Source organism: Jaculus jaculus, chromosome 6, assembly GCF_020740685.1.
Source record: "Jaculus jaculus isolate mJacJac1 chromosome 6, mJacJac1.mat.Y.cur, whole genome shotgun sequence".
NCBI classification, from domain to species: Eukaryota; Metazoa; Chordata; class Mammalia; order Rodentia; family Dipodidae; genus Jaculus; species Jaculus jaculus.
Genome location: NC_059107.1, coordinates 3,326,856 through 3,341,380, shown reverse-complemented (window position 1 = coordinate 3,341,380; position 14,525 = coordinate 3,326,856). Strand labels below are relative to the sequence as shown.

Genomic DNA, 14,525 nt, shown 5'->3' with positions numbered 1-14,525 from the left:
AGGTGACTCTGGCCGCTATGCTGAGAGTAGTGGATTAAGGAGGAGTAGGGGAGAAATAAAGGGGGTGGATTCGTTAGGAAGCCAGTAGACTCCAGGCAAGAAATCAGACTCTGAATATGTTGACATTATGGCCAGAGACCTCATTGGCAGATGGGATGCAGGATACGAGAGAACGGCCAATCAGAAAAAACTGAAGCTGTTATTTGCTGAAGGGAAGATTTGAGAGGACATTAGGCACACAAATTAAATTGGATATGTTAAGTGTGAGATACTTACTATACCTCCAAGACCTTCAATTGGGGGTATGAGTGAGAAGTTAGTATGCTCAGTTCAGTTCAGCTCAGCATTAGTTTTTTTCTTTTCTTTTTTTTTTTTTTGTTTTTTGTTTTTGAAGCAGGGTCTCACTCTAGCTCAGGCTGATCTGGAATTCACTATGGAGTCTCAGGGTGGCCTCGAACTCATGGCAATGGCAATCCTCCTACCTCTGCCTCCCAAGTGCTAGGGTTAAAGGCATGTGCCACCACCTGGTTTAGTGGTTTTTTTTTTAATTTAATTTTATTATTTTGATGCTATGATAAGTATTTGAGAGAAACAGGAGGGAAGACTGGTTTTGGCCCATGGCACCAGAGGTTTCAGTTCCTGGTCATTTGGTTGCCCTGCTTTTAGGCAGAAACAGTGTGGAGGAGGGGCCCGGTGGAGGAACCCTACTCACCCACAGGGCCAGGAAGCCGTGACAGGCAGGAAGGGTCAAGGTGGCCTTCAAAGGCATGTCCCCAGTGATCTAATTCCTCCACTTCCTCCTCCTAATAATCTCCTGATAACCCGTTTAATATGAGCTCATCAATAGATTAACCTCAGTGACTGGATTCAAGTCTCCAACATGTGAGCATTTGGGAAGGTGCATTTCATATTCAAAACATAGCAAGCTCTTGCCCTGTAAATGGTACTTGTTAATGCAGATATACTATTTAAAAAAATTTTTTGGTTCATTTTTATTTATTTATTTAAGAGTGACAGACAGAGAGAGAAAGAGGCAGAGAGAGGGGGGGGCGGGAGAATGGGCGCGCCAGGGCCTCCAGCCACTGCAAATGAACTCCAGATGCGTGCGCCCCCTTGTGCATCTGGCTAACGTGGGTCCTGGGGAACTGAGCCTTGAACCCGGCTCCTTAGGCTTCACAGGCAAGCGCTTAACCTCTGAGCCATCTCTCCAGCCCCAGATATACTATTTAAAAGCATAATGCTAGACTTTGTTTCCTAAAGGAAGAAACCCAAAGAAGAAGTTCTGGCTATTCAAGAGTGTGTATGTTGTGTGTGTATGTTGGGGGAGGGAGACAGTAAGGGGTATTAGGAAACACCAGCAAAGAAACAGACGAGAGAAATAGGTTAGTTTTTGGTTTTTCGAGGTAGGGTCTCCCTGTAGCCCAGGCTGACTTGGAACTCACTCTGTAGTCCCAGGCTGGCCTCGAATTCATAGCAATCCTTCTACCTCTACCTCCTGAGTGCTGGGAATAACGGTGTGCGCCACCATTCCTGGAAAGGGAGAGAAATACAAACAAAGAAAGTATAGTGTCTTAGGGAGCTAAATAAAATAAAATAAAAGGTTTTCTAGTGATAACTGGGGCCTCTTTTTTGGGGAGAGGGGCAAGCCCAACAGGCTAACCTTTTATTTTTCTTTCTTTCTTTTTTTTGAGGTAGGGTCTCACTCTAGCCCAGGCTGACCTGGAATTCACTATGGAGTCTCAGGGTGGCCTCGAACTCACGGTGATCTTCCTACCTCTGCCTCCCGAGTGCTGGGATTAAAGGCATGCGCCACCATGCCCGGCTTCAGACTAACCTTTTAAAAAGTAATTTATTTATTTATTACTTATTTTTTATGAGAGAGAGAGAAAGAGGAAGAAGGAAAGAGACAGAGAGAGAGCACTCCAGGGCCTCCAGCTGCTGCAAACCAACTCCAGATGCATGCACCACCTTGAGGATCTGGCTTACATGGGTACTGGGGAATCAAACCTGTGTCCTTAGGCTTTGCAGGCAAGTGCCATAGCTGCTAAGCTGTCTCCCCAGCCCTCTCTCTCTTATTTTCCAGCTGCATGTGCCGGTGAGCAGTAGGGGATAGGAGTTAGCCAGCAAAAGTTGGCCCAAAAGATGAGGTGGAGAAGGAAGCTGATTGTGAAGATTCTGCACAGAATTTAATCTAGACAAGGAAGGAAGCGACGGCAAGAGTGAAATGAGAGGGATGAAACATCAGGAATTGGATCAGGGATGGCCTGCGTCATTCACTTACCCCCCCTTTCCCCCACGTGCAACTGCAGCTGCTCCCTGTACAGACCAGGATACTAAAGCCCGGGGAGAGAGGACTCGCTCCAGTTCCCGGGCAGAGCTGGAGCCCAGGGCCTGGGGCGTTGGTCTCCAAGGCCGTGTACTCAGGCCCTTGCCCTCTGTGTTAACTTCCACATCAGTGGAAATACAAAATATTGAGGCATATATAGAAAGGATGGTAAGTAATTTTGCCTGATATAATTTTGTTCACATTTTTCCAATTTGTGTTAACTTAAAGATGTTTTGGTATATAAAGTTCTTTAAAAGTTTGTCATTTAGTTTAGTAAAGATAAAAAGTTATTTTAGCTTTAATCCTTGTAAAAGCTCCATAAATGATAAAAAGATGTTTCAAAACAGCAGTTTATTTGAATGTCATCAAATACCATTTCAGTATACATTGCTTTAATTAGATTTTGAACTAAAAAAAATACAATCCATTTCTTCACTTTGCCTTTTACAGACAGATTTTTAAAAGTCACTTTTTGGTATTACAAATTACATACTACCATAAAACAGCAATAAAAGTTAAATGCCACATCCTTACTTTTTATATTTAGAAAAGGCACTAGAAGTACTTAATATTTAATTGTATAAAATTCAAGTGTCTATGTATAAAACACTTTTTTTTGGGGGGAGGGGTTCGAGGTAGGGTCTCACTCTGGCCCAGGCTGACCTGGAATTTACTATGTAGTCTCAGGGTGGCCTTAAACTCACAGTGATCCTCCTACATCTGCCTCCCGAGTGCTGGTATTAAAGGCGTGCGCCACCGCATTCAGCTAAAATATAACACTTTATTCAATTTAGAGTCTTTTAAAAATATTTATTTATTGATTGATTTGGGGGAGAGAGAGAGAATGGGCATACCAGGGCCTCTGGCCAAACGTCAGATGCGTGTGTCACCTTGTGCATGTGGCTTATGAGGGTGCTGGGAAATTGACCCTGAGTCCTTAGGCTTCACAGGCAAGTGCTCCAACTGCTAGGCCATCTCTCCAGCCCCTGTTTTAGAGTTTTAAAGCATTTAAATTAAATTAAAATAAATACTTATTAAATGCTGCTTTAGATAGTTTTCTGTTGATGTGAGACAACATTACCTGTGATAAACAATTTAAAAGGAGGGAGGCTTTGTTTTTGGCTCAAGGGTCAGAGTTTCAATCTGGTGTCCTGTGGCCTCATCACTTTGGGTTTATGGTCTGGCTGCACCCCACAGCAGGGAACATAGGCAGACCAAAGTTCTCTCATGTATTTGTAGCTAAAGAGAGAGGAAGGGGCCAAGGTCCTGATATCTTCCTAGCGGGCACAGCCCTTTGCTAATGATCTACTTATTCCAAATGGGTCCCATGTCTTAGAGGACCTACCACGTTTCCATGGTGCTATCAGCTGGGGGCCAAGCCTGTAACACGTGAGCTTTGGGGGACACTTAAGATCCAGACCTAACAAATGTCCACTACATGCTAGAGCGTGTGAAGCCGGACTTCTCTCGGGAGCGTGAAAAGCTAAGACTGGTCCCTGGCTCCCCATGCTGATGGCCTTTTCAAGGGACAACTGAATAAGGGTGACAGGTGGCACCGGAGCACCGAGAAGGGAACAGCGCCCCTCAGCAGGAAGGGAGTTCCAGGACGGCTTCTTGGGAGGATGCCCACAGGTCTCTGGAGGACAGGCAGCTCGGAGGCCCGTGAGTGGAAGGAAGTGGCAATCGGGGAGGCCGCCCTGGGCAAGATAAAAAACACCAGGTGGCCAAGGGAGGCTGTGTACTCACATCCCTAATGAGCAAGAGTCAACTAGTCTAAAGACTTTTAATAACAATCAAAATGTGCGTTAGTGCTTCAAACAAAATACGTGTTAAAGCCGGGCGTGGTGGCGCACTCCTTTAATCCCAGCACCAGAGAGGCAGAGGTAGGAGGATCACCATGAGTTGGAGGCTACCCTGAGACTACAGAGCGAATTCCAGGTCAGCCTGGGCTATAGCAAGAACCTACCTTGAAAAACAAATGAACAAAAGAAAGGAAGGAAAGAAGGAAGGAAGGAAGGAAGGAAGGAGGGAAGAAAGGGGGAAGGAAGGAAGGTAAAAAGAAAGAAATGTATTAAAAATTGAGCAAAATTAGCTGGGTATGGTGTTGCATGCCTTTAATCCTTACACTTAGTAGGCAGAGGTAGGCGGATCACTGTGAGTTCGAGGCCAGCCTGGGACTACTGAATGAATTCCAGGTTACCTTGGGCTACAGTGAGACACTACCTCAAAAACAAACAAATAAAAAAGAGCAAAATAGACAATTCCAAGTTGAAAAGGTTCAAAATAAGTATCTCGCAATGATGATGGTTTATTGAGAAGTCGCATCAAAGATCCTTTGTAAAATATTCATGTAATGCAAAACTGCACTTGAACGTCATCGGTTTGGGGGGTTGACCTTCACCATTGCATACTGGAAGTCGTGGCTCCCTGACTGACCGGGAGAGCGAGGTACCACTGGATACGCTCCTGGGCCAGTTTGTCACAGCACTGCTCTCTAGAAGCCACTTTCAAGACAGCCTGTGGCTCCGAGTTTCATGGTGACTCCATGCTATTATTTTAGCTCATTCGCGTATTTCCCACAGGTGGCTTACATCTTCATGCTTCTCACTCTGGTTTTTGCTAGTGGGGATTTCAGGGACACGTACTTTGAAAGGCTGCACGAGAAGCTTTGGAAGGTATGGACCAGTGAGAACAATTTCAACTCCAAAAGCCTTCCTTCTGGGAGCTCACCCCTCTTGGCTGTGGTGCAAATAAGTCATCTTTACTTATCTGCTTGGTCTGTACAGTTTTCCTGGTTTTCTGTCTGGTTACTGGTCAAATGTATTGTTTTAGGAAACAGAAGGGTCATCTGTGATTTAAAAAAAAATCCACTGTAGGACTGGACCGATGGCTTAGCAGTTAAGGTGCTTGCCTGCGAAGCCTAAGGATTCATGTTTGACTCTCTAGGTCCCACGTAAGCCAGACCCACACACTGACATAAGCACATGTGCCCAAGGGGGTGCAAGTGTCTGGAGTTTGATTACAGTGGCTGGAGGCCCTGGTGTGCTAATTCTCTCTCTCTCCTCTCACTTTCACATTAAAAAAACAAACAAACAGGCCATTTGTTGGGCTTGCCTCAAAAAACAAATCCATTCCAGCATATAACATTTTCTGGATGCAAATATTTTAAGTAGTCAACCTTAGATATCTACGGGGGGATTGGTTTCAGGATCCCCATGGAAATGAAAGTCTGAGACTGCCTGAATCCTGTATGTAAAGCAGGGAAGTATTTGCATATAACAATGCATGTATCTCCCTTTATACTTCATATCATCTCTAGATTACTTATAAACATCTAATTCAGACACTATGTAAATCCTTAATAGACTCTTTTTAAGCAAATAATTATAAGAGTAAAAGAAAGTCTTCATATGTTCAGTGTAGATTCAATTATCATAAAGTTAACTATTTGGTACAGGGTGACAACTATCAACCTATATTGAATCCGAGGGCTCAAAAGCTGTAGACCCTATAATCATTTGGTTATAGCATCACAGGAGTTGCTCCATAGATTGCTATAAATTTGACTGTGCTGGCACACACACACACACACACACACACACACACACACAGAGTTGTCAAATAGTTGTGCTAATACAATGACTTTTTACTTGGATAGCATTTGTACGTTTGGAAATGTGTGTTAATCTTCATATGGATTTTTTTGTTTATTTTTATTTATTTATTTGAAAGTGATGGACACAGAGAGAGAGAGAGAGACAGAGGTAGATAGAGAGACAGAGAGAATGGGCGTGCCAGGGCCTCTGGCCACTGCAAACGAACTCCAGATGTGTGCGCCCCCTTGTGTATCTTGCTAACGTGGGTCCTGGGGAACCGAGACTTGAACCGGGGTCTTTAGGCTTCAGGCAAACGCTTAACCGCTAAGCCATCTCTCCAGCCATTCATATGGATTTTTTTGTTTATTTATTTATTTGAGAGACAGACAGAGAGAAAGAGAGAGAGAGAGAGAGAGAAAGAGAATGGGTGCACCAGGGCTTCCAGCCACTGCAAACGAACTCCAGACACATGCGCCCCTTTGTGCATCTGGCTAACATGGGTCCTGGGGAATCGAGCCTCGAACCGGGGTCCTTAGGCTTCACAGGCAAGCGCTTAACCGCTAAGCCATCTTTCCAGCCCCTTCATATAGATTTTACCAGTCCTTGATTAACACATTTTCAAGAAACCTATTTCATTGAATTAGTCAGAAGTCTCTCTAGAAATGCTTGTCTTAAAAGCAAGGAGGAAGAGCAGCCAAGAGTTCACTAGAGGAGATGTCTCCACAGCAAGGTCCACGTCACTCCGTGCTCATTGTCTCGGTCCGTTGCTTCCGACTTGCTTGTGTTTGGTTTGAGACAGGATCTCATATATTCCAAGCTGACCTTGAACTCACTACGTAGCCAAGGATGACCTTGAACTCCTTATCTTCCTGTCACCATTTGCCAAGTGCTGGGGTTGCTGGTGTGGGCCACTGGACTCAGCTCATGGAGTCTTACATATTTGTTTTCAGTCTGGCAAATGCTATAGAGATTTTGTCAGAATGCAGTTATTTGAACCTTGGAATTTTCTTCTTCCTCCACTGAGACTCTTGATTCTTTCCCACATCTGAACCTGAAAATAAAACGGTTGCTAAGAAAAATGAAAGATTCAAGACTTTTTCTTTTAAAATGCCAAACTTACATTGGAAACCATTTCTACATACAATGAACAAATAGTTATTTAAACTCTAACCGAAGAATCACATGAGTGTTGACCTAGTGTTTTATATTTGGGTTCATTTTCATGGTTAAACATAAACTCAGATTTTTTTTCTGCATAAGTGTGAGTGGTATGCATGTGTATGCATATTCATATGTGTGGATGGTGTGCATGCGTGTGTGCATGTGTGCGTGTGTGCAGGTCAACACCATGTATCTTCCTCAATCCAATCACTCTTCACCTTGCGTATTGCTATAGGTTTCATCCCTGAACATGGAACCCACTAATTCAGCTAGAGTAGCTAGCCAGCTTGCTCTGGGGGTACACCTGTCTCCGCCTGCCCAGGGCTGGGTTACAGGCGTGCGGTGCCACAGCTGGCATGTGTGTGGATCCCTCACACTTGCGTAGCCAGCACTTTGCCAACTAAGCCATCTCCCTGGCTCCTCAAAAGCCAAGATTTAAACTCTCCGTTTTCTTGCAGAAAGGAGTAAGCATGGCACTTGGGGAGGTCAGAGTTGGCCCTGAAGTAGTTAACTTGCGCAAAGGAACTTTCCCGAGCCTGGCCTGTCTCGCTGTTCCCGTTCTGTGAGGGTCCGATCCATGCATGTGTACACTTCGCTTTTGTATGGCCAGGCATGCCAAACCATTCATTTCACACAACCTCACAAATGGCCATGCGGCGAATTCTCATATAATAAATGCAAGTACTGAGGTCTGAGAGAGCAAATTATTTACCCACATTTATTTAGTAAGTTGGGAATTTGAAGTCAGGCATATTTACTGTAGAGGCCCAACTTCTCCATCAACCACCAAGCTTGTAAATATTTGCTTCTCTGTGGTGTCAAAGAAAGGTGTTTGGCTTTTGTTTCTGGCTCCTGACACAGAGTTCTTAAATAGCTTTTGACTTCCTGAGTGAGGGGGTGATTGCCATTTTGGTTCACTAAGGCGGGGAGGGTCCTTGGCTAGCTCCAGGATGGGGGCGAGGGCAAGAAAGAAGCTGCCTTTTTTTAGGAGCCTGGAGCCTCCCAGCTGCACAGGGTTGGGGGGCGGTGGATAGAATTAAGAAGACCAACTAACCACTACTTAACAAATGCTAATAACCATTAGTAATCAAGCCCATGCCATGAAACCTCTAAACAGTTGTAGGTTTAGAGATCTTCTGAGCTGCTGGATGCATCCTTGGGCCAAGAGAGTAAGTGCTCCCCAGCCCACAGGGTCAGCAGCCCCCCATTCAGGGTCCTCACAGACCCCGCCCCACACTCCTTCACCAGGAAGCTGCCCCAGCCCTTGTAATAAAGCGATACAAGTAATTCAGTTGTCTTCCTGAGACTTGCAAGCCCTTCTAGCAAATGACTGAACCAAAAATGGGGAGTTGTGGGAACCCAAAGCTTTGTGGACAAGTGAGACAAAAGATGGGTGACTTGAGTCTGGCATCTACATCAAGGGCAAGGTCTGGGACTGGGCTCTTACACGTGCAGGTAGTGTCCAGATTGAACTGGATTATAGAATATCCTGTAGGTGTCAGAGCTGGTTGGAGTCAGGAAGAGAAAGACCCACACAACCCTAATGGCAGAGAGAGAGAGAGAGAGAGAGAGAGAGAGAGCTTGCATTTTATTTTTAATGTTTCCTTCTGGAAGATTTGTGAGTTTACATTTTGGGCTCTACATTTTAAAAATATTTATTTATTAGAGAAAGAAGAAGCAAGAGAGTCTGAGAGAGAGGAAGGATGGGTATGTTAGGGTCTCCTGACACTGCAAATGAACTACAGACACATGAACCACTTTGTGCATCTGGCTTTACGTAGGTACTGGGCAATCAAACCCTGGTGGTTAGGCTTTGCAGGCAAGTGCCTTAACTGCTGAGCCATCTCTCCAGCCCAACTTGTTTTTTTCTTTCTGAAATTTATCTTGATGGATTTGGGAGAATTTGGCTTTTGTTATTTATTCCAAAATGTCTAGCTGAATATCTTTTACTAAGTAATTGAAGTCTATTGCATGCATGTATGAACACACTGAAATTGGGTTTCATTATATCGCTCAGGCTGGTCCCCACCAACTGGGCTCAAGCGATCCCTCTACATGAGCCTCCTGAGCAGTCCTGCTCTTCTCAACGGATGTGACATGGATTCTTTGTTTATCATACTCTGAATCCTCACGGTTCCTTGGGCTTCATCGTGACTTCTGTCCTGCTCCAGTGGTTTCCACTCCTACGTCGTCTCCACCCTGTCTTACTCAGCATTGCTCAGCAGCATGCTTGGCCACCGACAGCTGGTCCCCGGCACTCCTCGCGCTCCTGTGGCCCAGGCCCGGAGGGTTGGGCGCGGAAGCCTTCTCTTACCCTTTCACTTTCTGCATCTGCTCCAAGGTCTCTGGCAGTTTCACTCCAAAACTTTCAGGGAAGAACAGGGTGACGATTCCAATCAGGACCGTCAGGCTGCCCATGACGACGTAGGGCAGGACTCGGTTATAAGCTCCTGGAAGACACCGACCACGAAAACGCTCGTTAGTGCCAAGGATCCCGCGGACGCTCTTGGGACTCGTCCCGCAGAGGGGCCGGCTGTCCGCGAGAGCCGCTGGAAGCCCGCACCTCTTTTCAGGAGAAAACAAAGTCAGGAGAAAGTATCTGCGTGCTTGTGCCAGATGCACCGAGCGCCCTCCGATAATCATTCACCTGCTTAATTACGCCGCATCGCGAGGCTTTCATTCCTTGCTGTCAGCCGGTGTGTTACACGCTGAGCTGGAGCCCAACCACGCGTGGCAGATGCGCCTCTGACAGACACCTTTGCTGACCAAAGTTCCCTTAAGGTGAAGGGGACTTAGACGGGCGACGAGAGAGCATCAAGAGGAAAGAGGTGGACTGCAGTGACTTGGGGACAGGTGTTGGCTGTCATAAGTTTGCTGTCATCTTGTCATGACCCAATCGGTAGGCTGTACTGGAAGGCTAGCCACACAGCCGCGACACTCAAAACAGAAACTTGGTTGAGCTTGGAAGCACTGACTTATCATCCGGGCACTTGGGGGAACAGGCAGAAGGATCACTTGAGCCAAGGCCAGGTCTGATTTCAAGACCAGCCTGGGCTACATTAGCTTTAATCAGACCTTGGGCACATCTTGCAATACCACTGTACCCTGGCTTAGTCTTTTTGTAGTATTTACATGTCTAGATTTTATATACAACTGGAATAAACACCCCACTCCACCTTTGTTTTTGAGATAGAAACTCAAGTAGCTGAGGTTGGCCTTGATGCATAGCTGAGGATAACCCTGAACTTGTGATCCTCCTGTGTCCACCTCCCAAGGGTTGGGGTTATAGGTGTGTGCCACTACCTTCAGGACTCTATACGGGTGAGGCCAGCACTTTACCAAGTGAGCCAGATATTCCATCCTTCTCCACCTCCGCTTGCTTTTTGTTTCTTTTTATTTTAGAGAGGGGGAGAATTGGTGCACCAGGGCCTCAGTCACTGAAATCGAACTCCAGATGCTTGCGCCACCTAGCGGGCATGTGCCACCTTGCGCTTGCCTCACCTTTGTGCGTCTGGCTTAGGTGGGATCTGGAGAGTGAAACATGGGTCCTTAGGCTTCACAGGCAAGTGCCTTGGCCACTAAGCCCTATCTCCAGCTCCCCACCTCTGTTTTCCAAGGTGTTACCAAGACAGGAGGATCTGTGAACTTCTCTCATGCACACAGAGATGACATGGGAGCCTTATATCCATGCATAGCACCTTATTTGACTTTTAAGAGAAACCCTAGTCTTGAGGCTTCACTGGACCCCGGCACTGCTGAGTAGAAACTGTGAATGAAGGAACTCTTTTGTGGGCGCTGCTTCTTACTACTGGTGGTCCAGCCCTGGGGCCAATGAGCGTAGTTTGAAAATACAGGGAGAGGGCTGAGGAGATGGCCGACTTTGTGAAGTGGTTGCCTTGAAAGCGTATGGACCTGAGCTCAATGACTAGTGTCCGTGTAAATGCCAGGCATGGTGGGTGGCACATAATAATCCCAGGGCTGGAGAGGCAGAAACAGTAGGATCTCTGGAGCCCCCTGGCCAGCTAGTCTAGACTAATTAGTGAGCTCCAGGCCAATGAGAGACTCTGTCTCTAAAAGAGGTGGACAGTGTCCCTGTGGATGACACCTGAGCACCTGAGCCTCCATACACACACACACACACACACACGCGTGCACTCAAACACACAAGTTCATGTGAACTGACACACGTGTTCCCATACACATACAAAATGTGCAACATACACACATACCACACATACATATACACATAAACACAAGAAAAAGGGTTTTTTTGTTTGTTTGTTTTTTGGAGGTAGGGTTTCACTCTAGCCCAGGGTGACCTGGAATTAACTATGTAGTCTCAGGGTGGCCTTGAACTCATGGTGATGCTCCTACCTCTGCCTTCCGAGTGCTGGGATTAAAGGCATGCACTACCACACCCAGCTAGGAAAATGTATTTTTAAAAACGTATAGGGAGGGCTAGAAAGATGGCTTAGCGGTTAAACGCTGGCCTGTGAAGCCTAAGGGCCCTGGTTCGAGGTTCGATTCCCCAGGACCCACGTTAGCCAGATGCACAAGGGGGCACACGCATCTGGAGTTTGTTTGCAGTGGCTAAAGACCCTGGCGCGCCCATTCTCTTTCTGTCTCTGTCTCTCTCTTTTGGCCTCTTTCTCTCTCTGTTTTTCTCTCTCAAATAAGTAAATAAAAATAAACAAAAATGAATTTAAAAAAAAGTATAGGGAGAGGGCTGGAGAGATATCTCAGTAGTTAAAGGCTCTTGCTTGCAAAGCATACCAGTCCAGGTTCAGTTCTCCAGTGCCTATGTAAAGCCAGAAGCACAAAGTGGCACATGTATCTGGAATTCATGTGTTGGGGCAAGAGGCCCTCGTGTGCACCTGAAGAGCCCAAACCAAAGTAACGTCATGACAGGATGCAAAGATATTAACAGGCCTAAGTTTCTGTTTCCCTGCAGGGCCCAAGTTACTGACACAGCACTTTGCAGTTACTGGGAAAAACAACCACAAACTTCTCAGTACCCAAAATAATCCCTGTAACGAGCCAGTCAAAAAGGACCAAGTAGATGTTATACATTTCTGTGGCTCTTGTGACTATAGATAAGTTTGCTTAATGGTCCTCAGCTACTGTGTAACCAATCAACTTGCAACATATATGCTCTTGCTAAATGCCAACCAATCACGTAACTGCTATGTTGGAAAGTCCCCTTTTCTTTGTTTGAACCTAATGAAAGCTCCCCCCAGACACCATTCAGGGCTCTTGGAGGGACCCATTGTGTTGGTAAAGTCTGGAGCCTGAGCTTAAGCCAGAAATAAAGCTCTTTGCTGTTTCATACGTATCCAACTCTCTTGGTGTTCTTTGGGGACTCCGTGATGTGGGCATAACATGCCCATTTTGTTTTCTTTGTTTCTTGAATAAATAAATATATACTTTTAAAAAATAAAAAAAGTAAAGGGAGAAACTATACCTCCCTGTACAGTATGAGATCTCAGTTCTAGCAGGGTGTGAGGAGGTTAGGAAAACAGTTTCTGTTTCTCTGTAAGGATTTAGAGTGTACATTTTGCGAGAATCTGTACGTCTCTGGGGAGTGCGTGTGCGTGTGACTTGGCAGGTAACCCGTGAGTGAGCAGGAAGATGAGAGGCGAGTACGCACTTCTCGCCAATGGAGTCCTCAATCCGGCCTCCTCTCAGAACACACACCTTCACAGCCCCGCCCCGCTGATGCGAGCTAGGTTGATGACCTACGTCTTGCTACCACCGAGGACTACACCCACGTGAGAACTCGTCTGGGGGGCGATAGCTCAGTGGGTACAGCGCTTGCTGTGCAGGCGTGAGGGCCCGAGTTTGCACATGCAGCATCCACATAAAAAGCCAGGCGTGATGGTGCACACCCAGCGGGCAGAGGCAGAAAGAGCCTCCGGGTTTGCGAGGTAGCTGATCTAGTTGGATCAATGAGCCTTAGATTTAGTGTGAGACCCTATCTCAAAACAAACAAACAAAGGCTGGAGATATGGCATAGCGGTAAAGGTGCTTGCCTGCAAAGCCTAAGGACCCAGGTTCCATTTCTCTAGAATCCACGTAAGCCAGATGCACAAGGTGGTGCACGTGTCTGCAGTTTGCTTGCAGTGACTGGAGACCCTGGCACGCCCATTCTCGCTCGCTCTCTCTTTACCTCTTTCCCTTTCTCTCTCTCCCTCCCTCCTCTCAAATAAAGAAATAAAATATTAAAAGCAAAACAAAACACATCAAAATGGATGGGCTGGGGAGATAGCTTAAGACCCGAGTTCATTCTTCAAGGCCAAGTAGAATACTGGGTGTGTTGGTACACACCTAGAATCCCAGTGCTGGGGAGGCAGAGAGATAAGATGATTCCAGAAGGTCACTGGCTAGTCAGCCTAGCCTAATCAGCGAGTTCCAGGCCAATGAACAATCCTGCCTCATAAAGAGGTGGACAATGTACGAGGATCACACCCCTCCACACTACAATATTAAGTTTAAAGAAGTTATAAATATTGGTTCTTGGCCTTTTGGCTAAGATCAAGTGAAGAAGTTACCAAAGACTGAAAATAATATAATTCTGTGTGTTCAGAAATCTGTTTATACCATGCATTCTTCACCAGATGGTTAGCATTGGCTACCTGGGGGTGAAGTGAACTTTCCCCAATGCCTTTTATTTATTATTTTTAAAATATAAATTAATTAATTTATTTATTTAATTTTTGGTTTTTTGAGGTAGGGTCTCACTCTAGCTCAGGCTGACCTGGAGCTTACTATGTAGTCTCAGGGTGGTCTTGAACTTACAGTGATCCTCCTGCCTCTGCCTCCCAAGTGCTGGGATTAAATGTGTGTGCCACCACACCTGGCTATATTTTATTTTATTTTAAAAAATATTGTATTTTTATTTCTTCATTTCAGACAGACAGGCAGAGAGAGAGAAAGAGACTAGGTGCTCCAGTGCCTCTAGCCACTGTAAATGAATTCCAGATGCATGTGCCACCTTGTGCATCTGGCTTATGTGGGTCCTGGGGAATCAAACATGGGCCCTTTGGCTTTGTAGGCAAGTACCTTAACCACTAAGGCATCTCTCCAGCCTTTAAATATATATTTTAAATACTTTTATTTATTTATTTGTGTGAGAGAGAAAGAGGTGAGAGAGAGAGAGAGAGAGAGAGAGAGAGAGAGAGAGAATGGGAATGAGTGCTCCAGGACCTTCAGCCACTACAAATGAACTCCAGACACATGTGCCACCTTGTGCATCTGGCTTATATGGGTCCTGGGGAATCGAACTTGAGTTCTTTGACTTTGCAGGCAAGCACCTTAATCACTAAGCCATCTCTCCAGCTCCCCAGTGTCTTTTCTGATATTTGAATGTCTCATGGTGATTATCTACTACCTTTATATTTATTTATTTTGTTTTTTCTAGGTCTCAGGCTGCCTTTGAACTCACT

The 14,525-nt window shown here is 45.7% G+C and overlaps 1 protein-coding gene across 4 annotated transcripts in view; it reads right to left on the bottom strand.

The window, feature by feature from the left end:
- Positions 1-6,384: 6,384 nt before the first annotated feature.
- The window catches only part of LOC101609317 (solute carrier family 22 member 4), an 85,781-nt gene continuing 77,640 nt past the window's right edge, over positions 6,385-14,525 (bottom strand). For all 4 annotated transcript variants that reach the window (XM_045153567.1, XM_004666575.2, XM_045153568.1 and 1 more), the window contains exons 9-10: positions 9,398-9,533; positions 6,385-6,973 (exon numbers count right to left, since the gene is read on the bottom strand). In XM_045153567.1, the coding sequence (XP_045009502.1) occupies positions 6,898-6,973; positions 9,398-9,533 (212 nt within the window). In that variant the 3' untranslated portion in view covers positions 6,385-6,897. The remainder of the gene's footprint in view (positions 6,974-9,397; positions 9,534-14,525) is intronic.